This window comes from Phaseolus vulgaris, chromosome 5 (assembly GCF_051622355.1).
Source record: "Phaseolus vulgaris cultivar YP4 chromosome 5, ASM5162235v1, whole genome shotgun sequence".
NCBI lineage: Eukaryota > Viridiplantae > Streptophyta > Magnoliopsida > Fabales > Fabaceae > Phaseolus > Phaseolus vulgaris.
Genome location: NC_143502.1, coordinates 38256151 through 38274717, shown reverse-complemented (window position 1 = coordinate 38274717; position 18567 = coordinate 38256151). Strand labels below are relative to the sequence as shown.

The 18567-nt window shown below is 32.5% G+C and overlaps 1 protein-coding gene across 1 annotated transcript; it reads left to right on the top strand.

Annotated features, from left to right (window-relative positions):
* The first annotated feature begins 3326 nt into the window (after positions 1 to 3326).
* LOC137835668 (AP-2 complex subunit alpha-1) lies at positions 3327 to 18290 on the top strand. Its single transcript, XM_068644273.2, has 27 exons — positions 3327 to 3821; positions 6834 to 6965; positions 7133 to 7258; positions 7574 to 7636; positions 7714 to 7811; positions 7899 to 8106; positions 8288 to 8359; positions 8441 to 8533; positions 9131 to 9232; positions 9414 to 9511; positions 9997 to 10078; positions 10241 to 10329; positions 11180 to 11285; positions 11366 to 11431; positions 11789 to 11895; positions 11984 to 12088; positions 12190 to 12310; positions 12406 to 12588; positions 12715 to 12945; positions 13249 to 13329; positions 13438 to 13602; positions 13685 to 13771; positions 16941 to 17066; positions 17179 to 17259; positions 17346 to 17417; positions 17564 to 17643; positions 17737 to 18290. Exons 1-27 carry the CDS (start codon positions 3690 to 3692, stop codon positions 17891 to 17893), a joined length of 3063 nt encoding a protein of 1020 aa, XP_068500374.2. The 5' UTR covers positions 3327 to 3689; the 3' UTR covers positions 17894 to 18290.
* The last annotated feature ends 277 nt before the right edge of the window (positions 18291 to 18567 follow it).

Here is an 18567-nt window from a genome sequence, read left to right as displayed (position 1 = left end):
AATGTTTTTAATTTTGACAGCTGTGAACTTAATCCGACTTCAATAGCGCAATTTCACAGAGGAAATGCTAATTTGAGATTCAATTTCAATAGTGTAATTTCTACATTTCCTTTAGTCCAAATGTTTGGGAAATGATACCCATGGAGAGAGTTGAAGAACGAACATGAAAAAGAGGAAGAGAAGAAAGCATGATTGAGGAAGAAAATTTGATTCTCACTTAGTTACATATTTTTCAACAAAGTGCAGTTAATATATTGATTAAAAATGTATCTTATTTCTTATAATTATATTTATTTATAAAGTTTGTAATGAATTATCTTGTTGATGGACTGTATTTAATATTTATTATTACTTAGATCAAATTATCCAATTTATTGTATATTTGATGCATTAATTATGGACGACCGAATAGTCTTCTATATCAGGTGGTGATCTGGTTTGTCCAACCTAGTGGAAACACATGCGCGATTCATATTTTTTTCTTTTATTCAATTTTCACAATGATAGAAATGTAACATATATATAAAAATAATTTTGGATGAGTTGAAATTGAAAAACAAAAAAAGGAGTGTGAGATTTGGTGTGGAAATATGTGAGAGTATGCTCTCTTTGTTGTCTTCAAATAATGAACTAAGGGAAGAGTGAGAGAGTCATATAAAAACTATACATTAATATTAATTTAAAAAATAATTTTATTTTTTAAGTAATAATTCATAATGACAAAATACTCAATTGTAGAATCAGACAAAATTTATGTGCACCAAAAACAGTTATAATGGAAATCCCCTTTATATATAGGTATAAAGTATAAATAATATTTTATTTCAAAAAATGATTGCTATTTATGGTTAAAGTGTCAAAATAAACTTTATTTTCTTTTACACCTATCCTTCGATTTTAAATTTATTTAGAGAAATATAGTTTACATATTTAATTTAAATATACATACAACTAGCATTATATATATAAAATGAAGGATGGTGAAACAATTTTTAGAACACATGCATGTATGGAAAGATTTCTTTTGGACACTTTTGAATGGATGTTGGGAAAGACTTATTTAAGAAAGTTTTTAATGCATGTATTAGTTAGGTGGTTAAGGAATGAATTGTTTTTTAAAAATACTTTTTGAGTTATTTTGAAAAAAATTAAAAATGTTAAAATATTATAATGAATTATATTTTTTGGTGCACAAACATCAATAAATATTTTTTTTAATATGTTTGATTTATAGTTTTACTTTTAAAATATATCTCAATTTATTAGTTTTTAAAAGTTGGTAAAAATATTTAATTATATATTATTTTTTATAAGTTTCATATAAATTTATCATATTACAGTTTTTAGTATTAGTATTTTTAAAATTTATAAATATAACTCATTTTATTAATTTTAAAAAAATTATTATCAATAATAATTATTCTTTAATATTTTCTAACTGTAATACTACAAAAATTAATAAAAAATTGTTTTTATAAATATTTTTTGGTTTAATTAAATTTTAAGTTTCTTTTAAATTTGAGTATTTTTAATTGAATTATTGTCTTTTGTCTCACATATTTAAAAATGTGAAACTTTTTATTTAATACAAAATAATATTATGGTTAATATAAATGACAAGTGATTTTTAACATTTTAATTGAAAACATGTTGGATAACCTCTTGAATGACTTTTATTTACTAGAAAACTATCATAATTACCCCCATTGATATAATGTGACAATAATAATAATTTCTTATAATTAATATGATTTTAATTAAAATAATAAAAATTACTTGCTGTGTTTTATATATTAACTAGGAAATCTTATATTTCTTAAAGTGTAAAGACAAGTGAGTAAGATCACTCTACAATATCTTCTTATATAGATAATTCGGAAATATTAAATAGTGAGGACTTAATTGAAAAAATATAAAAATTTGCAATACTTAATAGAGCAAACAAATTTAAGAGACATTGAATTGAAAATATCTACATTTATGAAACTCTTAAATTTTAATTATTATTTTTTAATAATTATCATAATAGTTTAATTTTAATTATGTCTTTTATATTTTATTATTATAAGAAGTGGATATATATATATATATATATATAGACGTAAAGAAGCATGAAATTTTCACTGGTTAATATAATTAAAATCAAAATGTTCCATTTTAATAACTTATTTTACTGTAGTTTTATAACATGCAAAACGTAAAGTATAACTCATTCAAACTTTTAACATGCTTATTAAATATTTTCTTATAGAAAAAGAAAAAACTATAATCGAAGTAAAAATAAAAAGAACTTGATTTTATTTTAACGATATACCACTGAAGGTTCAATGAATAAAATATTCCATGAAACTATTAAAATAAGTAAGACATTAAATAAGGTAATATTCGATCAAAAAGACCTAAGTAAAAAAATTATGTAATATTTTAACTCAATTAAAGATAAAGAAAATTAAGTTCTTCATTTAGATGGAGATTAATTAATTTTTTGAATCTGTCAACCGGTGGACGAACCAGCCAACTAACATATCATCTTTTATTTATAATACTTTTAAAAAGTAATGGGATGCTTTTAAAACCAAAATTGATGATTATTGATATTTTCTATAAAATTATATTTACATTAATTTTTTATATATAATTAATTTATTATAGTATTATTGATATTTACTTTATTTTATTTAGATATTTTATTTGATTAGAATATTAAAATTGATTTAATTTTATTATTATTTTTTAATTTTTATTATAAAAAATAATATAAATAATTATAATCAAATAAATAAATTTTAAAAAACAAATTAAAAAAATAAAAAAATAAAAAATAATGGACTAACTCACTAATTCATGATATAATTAATTAAACAAACTACTAATTTAAACTCGTGTAATCTGATCAATCGGATCCAAACAGACACAATCCGATTTTAGATTTTTGGTTATCTTTTTGTTCCTCGAAACCTAGTTAGAAGAATATAGCTAGGAAATGTGGTTCAAGAGTGATAATGCACCCTGTGATATAATTCCAATTCCAAGAGTAGGAGGACATATATGACTTTAGGTCTTTGACCCTTCCCACACGTTCTTGACTTACACACCAGAGGCCAAAGAGAGACAATAAATATCATAATCATGAGCGGATAAAAAGACACCAAATGCAAAAACCAAACCAATTTCTTAAAAGAAATGGTGAAATAAAAACAGTCAAAACACTTTATAAAACATTTTTATTTAATAAACACATACAATGACTACTACAAGAAGAGCATATTTTTAATAATTTATATAATTTAATTGAGTATATGTTAAAGTATGTGAAAAAGAAAAGTCCCGTGGTGGCAAAAAGAAAAACAGAAAATGATGGAATGACGGAATTGGTAAAATGGTATGAAAATGGAAAATAAAAGGTGGTTCCAGCAGTGTTCGAGGGCCTTTTCAATTTCCGTCAGTCCACCCTCTCTCTCTCTATTTCTTTCTTTCTTTTCTCTCTCCTGACGAACTGTTTTTGGGTCTAGATCAACCGTAACACACAACTGAATTGTTTCTCCTACTCTGTTCTCCGTTCGACGTTCCGCAATTCGGAGCTCAAGATCACCGACCGTTCAAAATTCGCGTTGGATCGGATCGAATCCGCAACCGAATTGAGTTTGGGGATCTGAAGAGAAGAGAGGGATCTGTGAGCGCCATAGGTGATGGCGATGTCGGGGATGCGAGGACTCTCCGTGTTTATAAGCGATATTCGCAATTGCCAGAACAAGGAGCAGGAGAGGCTTCGTGTGGACAAGGAACTCGGCAACATACGCACGCGCTTCAAAAATGAGAAGGTTCGGTTAGGGTTTCTCTTCTCCTTTCAGCTTTTTCCACTTAGTTCCTGTTGTTTCTGCACCGTTTCTCGCTGGTTCTGTTGCTCGAGATTTTGTTTGTTATCACCTCGAGAGGCAGTGGAAACCTAGAAAGTTGTAATTGATGACCTCTTGGCAGTGTCGGGATTGGTGTTTAAAATTGATAGAGGAAAATTAGGTATCGGACGTGCTTTGAATGGTGAAATGAGTTGGACTTTAGCGAGTTTGTGATGTGTGGACCTGAGATTTGTACTGGTTTACAGCTGCGGGAAAAACGAAGGTTTTCGTGATAGTTTAGTTGTTGACGAGTATATGGAAAAATTAGCAATAAGCTGAAATTGTAGGGGTTATAGAGTGTTCTGTACAGTTAGGTATCCGTTCTTGGTTTAGGTGTTAAGTTATTCTGATGTGTTCACTTATAATAATGTTCGTTTGGCTGCAACATTGAAGATGACATAGAATGGCAGCTGGTATCCATCGATTTAATAGCTCATGTGTAGATATTTATGTGCTAGAAGGTCAGTTCTTCTCAGTTTGAACAGATTCAGTACTAAGTAGATCTAATACATTGCAAGTAGCGTAGTTTATTTCTAAAATAAATTCTGGTGCCCATTTTGTTAGTGTGGCAAAGAATGATTGGAAGCCATATAATGATAGGTAAGAAAATTGCTCTCTGTATCTCTAAGGTAGGAATTGACTTCAAATATACTATAATTTGTTCGGCTATTATATTATTATATCTGTCATCAGACTTTGTTATGTGTTTTATAACCTCTATAGATGCATCTATCTTTCTTCTAACTTAATTTCAGTAAGTTCCAATCTAGAAGATGGTCCTGGCCTTGCATTCTGATGGTTAAAATTTGCTATTGCATAAAATCAAGTAGTAAAGTGGATGAGTCTAGTATTGTTCCTGAAAGGATTCTTACTATTTGGTTTTAGGGCGTAACTTAATCCCACATGAATACAACACAGTAACTAAATTGTGAAAAGCTAGAATGAAAATGCAATATTTTCTATGTCAGTTAGTTAGAGAGTAAATATTCAATGTTGGAAACACCGTCAATCCAATTTCATTTGTTTTTTCCTACTATCTTTTAGCATTTTACCTTAACTAAGATCTAGTCTATCGATTGATGGAGGAATTCCCTGGATTAATAATACTCAATTCTTGCCGCATCAATTCTCTTTAGTTTCTAAAACCTAATTAATTTTGTTCTTGAATTCTAAGAAGAATAAAGACATTGATAATTTATGGTGTCTATGTTACTCACAAAAAATCCCACTCAACAGTATTTATAGAAAATTAATGATTATGGTATTTTTAGCATGTTCTTAGACAGGTCATATATAAATTTCCATCCTCCTAACAACCCACAAGATTGTAAATGATCAATTCAGTATCATTAAGTTTAACACTCAGTTGAATAGAAGGAAACTTAAATGAAATTGAAATCCAAATAAATTATCATTCCAACCAAGCTGTCTTCGTTCTAACAGAAAATTATTGATCCTAAATAATGGAAGAAAAAAATAAAATTGTAAACTTATACCATTATTGATTGTGACTTTTCCTTTGGAGCTTTCTAGTTCTATTCTAACCCGAAGCGCAAATTCTCTTTATGCAAGCTCCCCATCTGACAACTCTCTCTCTCTATAAAATCTCATTTATATTAGGTGGGAGTCATTTTTCCTGATTTGTTTTGGATTTTTGGTGCTCTAATCCTTCTAGGCCTATAGCTCCTTAATTTTCAGATACGGAGATGGTTTGTTTGATTCTCTCCAATATGAACTTGGAGATTTGAGTAAGATTTTGAGCTTATGTACTCTTTGTTTCTCTACTTTCTTCATAATATCTCTTATAAAAATATTCTGGAATATACCTGAAAACCCAAATTAAACGTGAAAATGTATGGAAGAGAAATTAACTCAAAATCCAAAAAGATAATCTAAAATAAGCTTAGTTGAAAATTCTGATAAATAGGAACCAAAGGTGTGTGCGATTTTGCAGCACATCATTTTCTTAGCACAAGAATCAACATATGTGTAATCAATTTGTGTGTTTGGGTCACTTTGACACAGTCACACGCATATCTGTATGTTTCCAAATGTGTGGCTCTGAATACAATTTTGTAACAGAAATTGATGATCTATGACTCTGAGGATTGCAATGTCATTGCCGACTAGTAAACTAAAACATTTAGTATTGATTGTTTATTATAAACAGTACCCAATGATGGAATTTCATTTTACCATCACCTTCAATGGGTTATGAACTAGTTTCTAAATATGAGGAACCTTTCACATTAAAGAGTTCTTCTAGCATTGGACTGTGGTATTGGATGCAGAATACTGTTGTTTGACTTTTGCCTTTGCTGCACAACTCTTTGTTGGGATCTGCTTTTATCCTTGCCAACATAGTTCTTACTTAACACTCTAATGGTGCCTATGGTTTTTATTATAAACTGTCATTTTTTTGGCTCAAATGGAATCATATAATTCACACCAGAGGGTTTCAGAACTATCAATTTACTAATTGATTTTCTTTATTTTTCTGTCACAATTGTAACTCCTGGAGCCAAAGTTGGTTTAATTGTGTCCTGAAATCTGTTTTATTTGTTATTTCTTCTATATTTGTTGTTTTGGATATTTTTTTCCTATATATCTGTTAAACTACCCTTTGAATTATAGAAAAATGAGTTTCTGAAATTTATTTTTTCTGATTTTTTAAATCCTTTATTTTTATTTATTTTGTTGACTTTGGGCTTTTAGAGCAGAAGGGTTTTCTAATTTTTGTTTTCCCTTTCCAAAACTGTCTCTATCTCAATGCTTTGGTTTGTTTTTATATTCCGGTTTTTCCTGAAAGTAAAATATATCTACTCATCTATTACTCAAGTTCCATCAATTTGTTCTTGCTGTTATTCAAAACAACATTGATGTCTTACACTTATGAATGGCTGTATTTAATTTTTTTTACCTTTGGTTCTGCTGTAGGCTCTGACACCATACGAGAAAAAGAAATATGTTTGGAAAATGCTTTATATATACATGCTTGGCTATGATGTGGATTTTGGTCACATGGAAGCTGTTTCCCTTATATCTGCCCCAAAGTATCCTGAAAAACAGGTATTTTGTTCTCCTCCGTGATGCCTTGTTACTCTCTGCTGATATATACATTACTCCATTGTTTTAGAGCGTTGTTTCAGTTTCAGTTCATTTACATGTTTACCTAGCAGAGAAAATATCTATAGACTGTGAAGAAGGAATTCTAATATCCTCATAAATGACTGCAGGTTGGGTACATTGTAACTTCAAGTTTGCTTAATGAAAATCATGACTTTCTTAGGTTGGCTATAAATACAGTGCGCAATGATATCATTGGTCGTAATGAAACCTTCCAGTGTCTAGCATTGACTATGGTATGGTAATACCTTTCCTAGAATTGCTCGTCATATTGATCATTTAATGGTAGCATACATTACTTTTTTAGTAACTTTAAAGGTACTAAGAAGAAGTCTTTCAACAAGTTTTGCAATTTGTGGTGGACTTTCTCTTCTAATCATTTTACCATCCTCTGGTGATTATGTTCCATTAAAATCTTTTAATTGTTAATATGAACCTTCAATGAATATATAATTTATAAACTAATAAAATGTCCACATTAGATGACTCTTTAAGTTTTTTTCTTTATCATTGTGGTATCAATGTATGTGAGCAAAAGGGTTTTCTTGTAGGTTGGAAATATTGGTGGGAGAGAATTTGCTGAGTCCTTAGCACCTGATGTGCAGAAGTTGCTGGTAAGAAATTATTGCATTATTGTTAAATAGGTGGCTTTATTGGAAAATATTGATCTTAACTGCATTTTGTGATCTAGATATCAAGCAGTTGCAGACCACTTGTCCGAAAAAAAGCTGCATTGTGTTTGCTGCGTCTGTACAGGAAAAACCCTGATGTTGTCAACGTAGATGGATGGTAAATCTCAATGTAATTATGCTAGTATGCACTTTTTTCTTTATGTTTTTTCTTCAAAGAGCTTATTTCTCAACCTTCTACCTTAAGGGCGGATCGGATGGCACAACTTTTGGATGAACGAGACCTTGGTGTTTTGACATCTTCTATGAGTCTTCTTGTTGCATTAGTATCAAACAACCACGAGGCGTATTGGAGTTGTCTTCCCAAGTGTATCAAAACTTTAGAGCGGCTTGCTAGGAACCAGGATATCCCTCAAGAATACACTTACTATGGTATCCCGTCTCCCTGGCTTCAGGTTTGTGAACTTTTCTTTTTGTCTAATATATATGTTTTTCGATTGGCATTGGTTTAAGGAAGGTTTTGAAATTCTTTCAGCTTGCTTTCTATTGTCGAGAACCAAGTGCTGAACTAAATTTTTCGTTTTATCCAGCATGCAAACCTCCTTTTATTCTTTTACCAATTTTTACTTAATGTAGGTCAAAACAATGAGGGCTCTTCAATATTTTCCTACAATTGAAGATCCTAATGCCAGGAGGTCACTGTTTGAGGTTTGTCAGATCACATTGAAATGTCCAAAACTTTTGTTTATTAGATAACAATTTTACCCAAGCCTTGATTTATTATTTCAGGTCTTACAAAGGATACTGATGGGAACTGATGTTGTAAAAAATGTGAACAAAAATAATGCATCCCATGCTGTTCTTTTTGAAGCCCTTGCTCTGGTATGTTTATTGTGCTATACTATATTGTAAACAAACAACCGCATTTTTGTTCTTTACACTGATCACTCTATATGGCATTAACCTGCATGTGTAAATGATAATCCAATGATTATGAATTTTACTGGTCAAACTAATTGAAACCATTGCACAGTTAACCCCAACTTTTTACATTGTACTTCTAGCAATTTTTATGTTAAATGCTTCTTTTTCATTTGTGAATTCACTTCTCAAGTAGATATATTGTCATGTGCTTAAATAATATAAGTGGGACTCTGATATTACTCTGTACTATTTTACCCTAAGCACACCATATATCGCGTACCAAACTTCAAAGAGGGAAATGAAATGCCATTTCATTGTACATATATTTTTCTTCTCTTTTTCTATATTTGATTGGTTGTCTTCATTTCTATGCACATCTTTGTAAGAATGCTTATAGTGTGCATATGGGGGTTCTGTAGGTTTCCTTAATTCTTCATATAGAGATGCATGTAGTGAAGTTGGTGGCTGTTACACCCCTCCCAATTTACTCAAAAGGAACTTTTTCTCACAATGAGACGTTGTAATTATTGTCTCTATTCTGATTGTTCTCTTCAGGTGATGCATCTTGATGCTGAAAAAGAGATGATGTCTCAATGTGTTGCTCTTCTTGGAAAATTTATTGCTGTCCGTGAACCAAACATTCGGTATCTTGGCTTGGTAAGTTGTGGCCACATTTCACTGCATATTTCTCTTTCCTTTCTGTTTGAAAGGAGGGACAAAAATTGCATGGCCAATATTATGTGGTAGATTTCATTACAGTTTAGAAGGCTTTGGTGGTATTGGTTGGTTGTCATAATGAAATGTTGCAGTTCATAACATATATGCTATTACGGTGCAGGAGAATATGACTAGAATGTTGATGGTTACTGATGTACAAGATATCATAAAAAGACATCAAGCTCAGATTATTACCTCATTGAAAGATCCTGACATCAGGTTACTTGTTTTATTATGTTAACATCATTGATCCTGTATATATCATCACTGAATTATTTGCATTCAGAACCCAGTCTTTACTTATTGGTATATAAAGTGGGCCAGTTAAATATAGGATGCCCATTCATTGATTCACTGTTGTTACATTCCTGCTGACCTTGCTACAAATTTAAATGGAATTGAGATCAAAGGAGACACTTTCTTTTCAAGATATTGGTTTTAATTTTTATGGTCTCCTCTGTATTGTTAATGAGTGGATTATAAATTATTTTATTTGTTTTTTTCAAAATGGGAACCTGTATGTGAACGTTTATACTGTTTTCTAAACTAGTTTCCTTTAAAATGCAAATTTTTGTTAAATCTAGTTTCCTTTATACTGTATGTGAACGTTTATACTGTTTTCTAAACTAGATTCACTGTTGTTTCATTCTGAATGCCAATTTTTGTTAAATCTAGATTTTGTAACTGCATTTATTTACATGCAGTATTCGGAGGCGTGCTCTAGATTTGCTTTATGGCATGTGTGATGTTTCAAATGCAAAGGATATAGTTGAAGAACTACTGCAGGTATGGAGCTACTTCCAAACTAATTCATGCAATTTGAAAATCTATTGCTATGTAAACCCTACCAACTTCCCAACAGCCTCCTCATAGTACAATAAACAAAAGAAATAAATGTATTAACTGGGTATATAAAATGATTAGTTTGCGATTTCAACTGTTTTGTAGTATCTCAGCACCGCAGAGTTTGCAATGCGTGAGGAATTGTCACTTAAAGCAGCTATTCTAGCTGAGAAGTTTGCACCAGACCTTTCATGGTAATGTAATTGAACCTACTAAAGAAATTAAATAATAGTATTGTTACTGTAGCATAAATCTCATCATTGATTCTCTTGATATGTAACTCCTGAACTGCTCATAAAGGTTACTTTCATACTGTTAGCCTCTAATGAAGTCTTAAAAAATGCAATATATACTTTCTTCCTTCATAGTGCTAATAAATCTAGGATAACGATTCAGCTATTTCAGATGGGCAAATAAACAGATAGTTTGCCCTGACCTTGAAGAAAATCCCCCAACAGGCTCGAGTGCAAACCCAAGTATTGATATGTCACCCAATTATTAGTTTTAAGAGTGGTTTCATTATCATACATTTGATGGACTTTTTTTATAAAAAATTAAAAATTCAGTATAATTGATGTGTCCTTTCATCTTTTGCTGTAGCTTCTTTTCTATTACTTCTATTTTGAGGATGACCTGTATTCAACTTTTTCACTTGACTTTTTTGTCATGAAATATCTTGAGAAAAGACAGTATAATTATAAAATTCAAAATAACAGCCAACCCTGTTTATTGTCAATCAGAATTTTTCTATTGGCAAATACATGCAATTAATTTAGAAATTACTGGGGACGGCCTAGAGGAACTGCTAGATTGTGTTCTTTATGAACATGTGAGATGAACATAACTAAGTACTATACATTTTTCTGCAACTGTGAAGGGATTGCAAGATTTTTTTTTATATAATTTTGTTCAGTATTAGTAAAATAGAAACAATAAACCTGTCACCCTCTTTACCATAGAATAAAAAATCCCTAGTTATCTTAGATCGGAACTTATTATTGATGTAATATGTACATTGATATCATGCCATCCCTTTTTATACAGGTATGTTGACGTGATTCTTCAATTAATTGACAAGGCTGGGGATTTTGTTAGTGATGACATATGGTTTCGGGTGGTGCAGTTTGTTACAAACAATGAAGATTTACAGGTTTGTTTGAAACTTGTAGTGACTATGATGCTGCTCCCTAACATAGAAAACATTCACTACGCATTTTATGTCTTTCTCAGCCTTATGCTGCGGCAAAAGCTCGAGAGTATCTTGACAAACCTGCTATACACGAGACAATGGTTAAGGTTTGTACTTTTACTTCCATTCTTTAATTATCTGGATGCTACTAGTTTGTATGGACAATATTTCTGCTAAGTGACACTTTCTTTAAGAGGGTTTCTAAACTGTAAAATGGGTAAGAAATATTTAATTATATTAGAGCAAAACAGCGACATCTTTGCGAAGTGGTTCCTTTAACTTGAACTTCCATAATCGCTTGAGGGATGTCAAGAAGTATTTCTTTCTGTTATTATGGATTTTATGTAGTATTGTACTTTATATTGATTTGTTCGCAAATTGAAGTTTCATAATTTATATATTGATTTATTCACTGTTAAAAAGCAAGTACTTGTTTAATTTCTATCTCATGTACACTTCAACAGGTCAGTGCATACATCCTTGGAGAGTTTGGACACCTTCTAGCCAGACGACCTGGGTGCAGTCCAAAGGAAATATTTGGCATTATACACGAGAAGCTTCCTACTGTATCGTAAGGGGAATCACAATCTATCTCATCTAATTTTTTAGTTGAAATCCAATTTTTCCAAGATACCTTACAAGATGTGCTTTATATTCAGGACTTCTACTATTTCTATTCTTTTGTCTACATATGCTAAAATTCTGATGCACAGTCAACCACCCGACCCTGAATTACAAAATCAGATATGGACAATATTTAAGAAGTGAGATTGACCTCTTCAGTGTTCAATTTCTTATTACCATGGTTTTTTATATAGTTCTTTATAAGGCCATAGGTTCTTCTAACCCATTTGCTCATGTTTAGATATGAAAGCTCAATTGAAGTTGAAATACAGCAAAGAGCTGTGGAATATTTTGCATTGAGTAGAAAAGGTGCAGCTCTAATGAATATATTGGCCGAAATGCCTAAATTCCCTGAACGACAGGTTTTCTTGCAATATTGATTCAGAGACAACTTGTTTGAAATTTGCACTATCACTTTTGATATATACTCATGGATTTTATACTCTTTCAAATTCAGTCTGCTTTGATTAAAAAGGCTGAAGACACTGAAGATACTGCAGAACAAAGTGCCATAAGGTTACGACAGCAGCAATCTCAAACATCAAATGCTTTGGTTGTAACTGAACAAAGTCATCCTAATGGAACTCTTCCTGTTGGCCAACTTAGCCTTGTAAAGATTCCCAGCATGAGCAGTGCGGTGGTTTGTTGTTCACTCTGCTTTGTGTATCTTCACAAATGATTTTGGTCAACATGATTTCATCTTTAACTGTATAATGGTTCATCCTATTTCTTAGTTTCACTCCTGTTTTTTTTTTTTTCTGAACAGGATGATACTTCAGCAGGTGAAAGATTATCCCAGGAAAACGGGACTTTGAGTAAAGTAGATTCTCAACCTCCTTCAGCAGATCTCCTTGTTGATCTCTTGGGTCCATTGGCTATTGAAGGCCCTCCCAGTAGCAATATCCACACCCGGTCAATCTCTTCTTCAGGATTGGAAGGAACTGTGGTTGAATCCACAGCCATAGTACCTGCTGGAGAACTGACCAACTCTGTGCAGGTACCTTGCATTAACTAGTAAAGTCTTTTGCTTAACTGGCTGTGCTAACTGAATACTAATGCAAAATTCCATTGGATATGTTTTTTTCGCATATTTTCTACATCTTATATTTTTCTACGCTTGATTATTATTGATGATGAACCACATTCTTTCAGCAAGACTTTCTTGGACAAATACAAATTTAGACCATCTAACTATTACTCTTTCACTAGACTCTCTTCTCTAGTGTTCAACATTAGAAGGATATTACTACAAATTTACTGGTCGGCTTTGGAATATAACTTGCACGTTTTGTATGTGCAGCCAATTGGAAATATTGCTGAAAGATTTCATGCTTTGTGCATGAAAGATAGTGGTGTTCTATACGAGGATCCCTACATTCAGGTATTTTCTTCATTTATTTTGTAATGTTCTCTATTTTTTGTTTTAATTTGATCATGTATATTTGCATCTTAAACTTGTGTTCTTAGATTAAAATTTTTGTTTGCCCAGATTGGTATTAAGGCAGAATGGAGAGCTCACCTTGGGCATCTTGTTCTTTTCTTGGGAAACAAGAACACTTCTCCTCTTGTCTCTGTGCAAGCTTTAATATTGCCTCCCACACATTTGAAGATGGAACTCTCTCTAGTTCCAGAAACCATACCTCCCCGGGCACAAGTGAGAATCCTTTTGTTACTGTTGGTTTCTTTCAAATATTGTTATTTTGTTAATTTACATTTTCCCTCTTTTGATTGTATAGGTGCAATGCCCACTTGAGGTCATTAATCTCCATCCAAGCAGGGATGTCGCTGTTCTTGATTTCTCCTACATGTTTGGTAACGATAGGGTACTTAAATTTAAACTTATGTTTCATTTGTCTAATTTAAAAAATACATGCTTCGAAGGCTACTCCGAAAAGAAAATGCCAGTTGACTACTTTATGTTAAAACACACACTCACAAAAACAGAGAAGAAAAGGGAAAGAGAATAAGATGTGGTACTAAATTTGAAAATTTATTTCCCACACATGTGCCACAATACATCATCTCTCTAACCAACTTGAATTTGTCAGCCTTATGAGGCTTTTGTTAAAATATCAGCCACCTGTTCAATGGTACTGCAGTGTTTTAACTCCAGCTTTCCTTTACTGACTTGATCCCTTAAGAAATGAGATCTTGTCTCAATATGCTTGCTCCTTCCATGAGCAGTAGGATGTATACCCAAGCTTATGACTGACTTGTTGTCTAGTAGCATCTTCATTTCAAGTTCTCAAGCCACAAGTTTTGACAAACTCCCATTGAAGACAATGCCACCACTGACTTCTTAGAACACCATGAAATAGGTGCTCCATACATCATAAACACAACCTGTTTGTAGCCAAATACTTCATCAAATATTACGATCATGTTTTGAAAACAACCCATATCCCAAAGTGCCATTCACATATCTCAATATCCTCTTTGGTACAAACAAATGAGCAATACTTTGATGAACCCTAAATCTACTAATCAGCCCCACTCCATAGGCTATGCCAGGTCTATATCTGCACAAAAATCTCAATGAACCAACAATCTGCTTATACAAGGTTGCATTGAATACCTTTTCAGTTTCTTCCTTCTCTAACTTAATACCACAATCAACTAGTGTTTGGGAAGAATAACAATCCCAAAAAATGGGATAGCAAACTCAGATCTCTCATGTCAAACTAAAACATAATTCTCCTTTAAACTTGTCAATTTCTACACTGCATTGCTTTCAGTAACTAGTAGGTCGTCTACATAGAGGCAAATTAATATTAAATCACTTACAGTAGCTCTCACATAAAGTCCATATTTTGTTGTATGGTTGCTGAAACCCAACTGCAAAAGGAAGCAATCTATTTTTAAATTCCAGGCATGAGGGGCTTGTTTTAGCCCAACCCAAAGGAACTTGACTGTCATTTTATGCGGGAAAAGTTGTTGTCCAAGGGTGTTTGTTCCAAGTTTGCAAATCCAATGAGCAACTTGCACATGTGTTAACAAAATCCTTAAGGGGACCTCGGATTGAATTTATTTGTTCCAAGCTTGGTACATACAATTTGTATGCTCCAGCTTGAGAGGGATTGAATAGCTATTAAATATAGGTAATTAGTTGTATTGGAAAACTGCTATATAAGTTGTTTACATATTAGCATTAATTTCTTGTACCTTTTGGTGTTCCCCAGTAATTTTCTTCTATAAATAACAAAGATCAGCTGAGATAATAAAATCTCTTAAGCTCTTTTTATTATATTTTCAGTCTTTAAGTGTTGTGGTATTTTTTATCTCATGGCCAAGATCGTACATTTCGACTCTTCCTTGTTGTGGCTGCTATTTGTCATTGGCTACTTCACCAATGACGTTGATCATGGTAACCTTGAGGAAGAGACTTACATAGATCAACCTTCTAGATTTGTTGCTATGGGAAGTATGGCAAAGTTTGTAAATGTGGATATCTCTATGGACTGAACCGATCATCTACAACATGGTTTGGTAAATTTAGTTATACTAAGCAAATCTTTGGATTGAAACAAAGTGAGATTGATCTTACAATTTTCTAGTGTCATACTTCCCCTGAAAAGTTTGTTTATCTAATTGTTTATGTTCATAGTATAGTTATCTAAGGAAATGATGTCTCTTGGATTTCTCAACTAAAAGAGCACTTATTCAGTCACTTTTTGACCAAAGATCTTGGCTATTTGAATACTTTACTGGTATTGAAGTGGCTCAATCAAAGAAAACATTGTAAATGCTAGAGTTTCTGGAGGAGACAGGGCTAGAAAATTGCAAGCCCATTGATAGTTTATGTGCACCGAAATCAAAAGCTAATAGTGGGCTAAGGTGAAACCTCTTCAAATTCAAAGAGGTATTGGAGACTGGTGGGGAAACTCATTTATCTCACTATTGGAAGACCTAATACCTCTTGTGGAGTTGGAGTTGTTAGTCAATTCATGCATAATTCTCACATGGACCATTGAAATGTTGTGATTTCCATGATATGTCAAAAAGACTCCAAGACAAAGATTGTTGTATGAAGGCAAGGGAAATAATCAATTTTTAGTGTATTGTGATGCATATTGGGTTGGTTGTCCCATTGATAGGAGGTCCAACACTAGATTCTATGTGAATGGGAGGGAATACTATTTCTTGGAAAACAAGAAACAAAGTATTGTCTGATCTAGCAGAGAAGCTAAATATTTATCTATGGCTTTGGCCACCTAGGAACTTGTGTGGATTAAACAACTACTTCTAAAGTTGAAATTGAGCTGAAGAAACTATATTGTGATAATTAGGCTGCCTTTTTTATTGTCTTCAATGGGTTTCATGGGACAACTCTCACCTTACAAACCGGTTTTGTGAAGATGAGTTGAACTTAAACTTTTATAAAATAGTGTCAGAGCCTATCCTAGTGAGGTTTGTTGGGTCAATTGTGTCAGTTGATATCATGCCGTTGTTGGACTATTCATAAATATCTAGTCCCATGCACAAGATGTCAATGCTTTGGTGTGAGGGGATTGTGTTGGAGATCTCACGTTAGCTAGAGATAAAGCAAAATTACAGTATATAAGTGGGGGACTTTAAGAGAGCATAGAATTTAGTTTATACATTCCAAGCATAGTGCATACAATATTTATGATCTAGATTGAGGAGGAGTGTTTAAATAGGTGATATTATTTTGTTGTACATCTTTTATAAAAGCTGTTTTTGTGTATACCTAGGTTTAGGAACATAGATATACTTGTAACTTAGGAGTCAAATTGTTGGTTTTTCTCTATTTATCTAGTACTTCCTCCTTGTTAAATAGAGGAAAACCAACAACATTTGTCGCCACATTAGTCCTTTTGCATCACTACATTGATCCTAATGTTTTAATTATTAAATAGTCCTTCAAACATTTTTTTCCCAAATCTGTCCTTCAAAATTGATGGAAAGGGATTTTCTCTCTCTTCTTGAACAGAACAAGAAAAGTTTACCATTTTAATTAATGTTGCTTCATAGGTCAATGTCAAGCTTCGCCTACCTGCTGTCCTAAATAAATTTCTCCAACCTATATCTGTATCTGCGGAAGAGTTTTTCCCTCAATGGAGATCACTTCCTGGACCACCTTTGAAGCTTCAAGAAGTGGTATGTATCTGCATTATTTTTATTATTTTTTGTGGCAGATTTGCAGTTGCTTTACTGGCTTGTTCTTTATGGTTATCCAAACTTACATTCATCTTTCCTGTTGGTTTTGCAGATTAGAGGTGTTAGACCACTTCCACTGCTTGAAATGGCAAACTTATTCAACAGTTACCACTTGATTGTTTCCCCTGGCCTTGTATGATATTGAAGTTCCTCCTTTTACTTCTTTTTTATTTATCTTTCTTGATATTCTTAACTACTAATGTACATTATTTCTGCTAGGATCCCAATCCAAACAATCTTGTCGCGAGTACAACATTTTATTCAGAAAGTACTAGAGCAATGCTTTGTTTAGTAAGTCCGCAATCCCTACAAATAGTATAGTCGTCATTATAACTTGTTTGTTTTAGGTTTATCCCAGACATTCATGATTAAATTAGTGATAACATTAGTTAAAGCTTGAGGTAGTTTTAAAGCTTTTATGTGAATGGTGTGCACAGATAAGAATCGAGACAGATCCAGCAGACAGAACCCAGCTAAGAATGACAGTTGCTTCAGGGGACCCAACACTTACATTTGAGTACGTGATTAATTTTCTACTTTTTTACAACATGTTTTCTATAGATTGATTCTGAATACATCTTTTGCTGATAATTCTTATATTGGCTTGCAGGCTGAAGGAGTTCGTAAAGGAGCAATTAGTCAGCATTCCCACTCCCATCGCAGTTCGTCCGACGACACAGCCAACACCAACATCTCCACTGGCTCAACCCAGCAGTGCTCCTGCATCCATAACGGATCCTGGGGCAATGTTGGCTGCTCTTTTATGACAACATAAAGGTGTTCGTTCATTAATCATTACACATTTGTAAACCTCATCTACACAGCCTAACCCATGTTTCCCTCAAGTTAGTGAGGTGGATATACGAAATCATGATGCAAGGGCTGGCGGAATTACGAGTGAGCTTGGTTTGAGCAGGGATTTCTGGGTTGGTGGGCATTTTTGAGATTCTTTCTGCACAAAGTGTTTGTCCTTTAAGCCAGATTTTATATATCAGTTGGGCAAGGGTTCTCAGTTTTCTCATATTTTTCCCCTTCCCAGTTTCGCTGGATTGTTTGCGGTGCACCTCATAGCATGTAAGATATTGTCTTTGATAGAAACAATTGTAAGTTTGAAATTGTTATTTTGACATTACATATACAATAATAGCTTGTGAATTAAGGACATGCGCATTTTTGCTATCGATGCATTAGGGTTATTTTATGTTTATATAAAAATATTATGAAGCGTGTTATGCCGAAGCAAATACATCGAAATTTCCGTTGCCAGGTAGTCGTTGATTATATTTACAGCAAGTCCAAAAGATGCTTTAATCATATTCTCTAAAACCCTAATAATTTGAATTATAATTTAAATAGTGAAAACTTTAGTAAACAAGAAGTTTCATAAATATTGAACTCAAACTCAATGTGTATTATAATATATATATATATGAAGAATTAA

Coding starts and splice junctions, on each gene's coding strand:
- LOC137835668 (XM_068644273.2), top strand. CDS start 3,690: ATGGCGATGTCGGGGATGCGAGGACTCTCCGTGTTTATAAGCGATATT. Junction 8,107..8,287: donor TCCCGTCTCCCTGGCTTCAG/GTTTGTGAACTT, acceptor TACTTAATGTAG/GTCAAAACAATGAGGGCTCT. Junction 17,260..17,345: donor TGATTGTTTCCCCTGGCCTT/GTATGATATTGA, acceptor TATTTCTGCTAG/GATCCCAATCCAAACAATCT.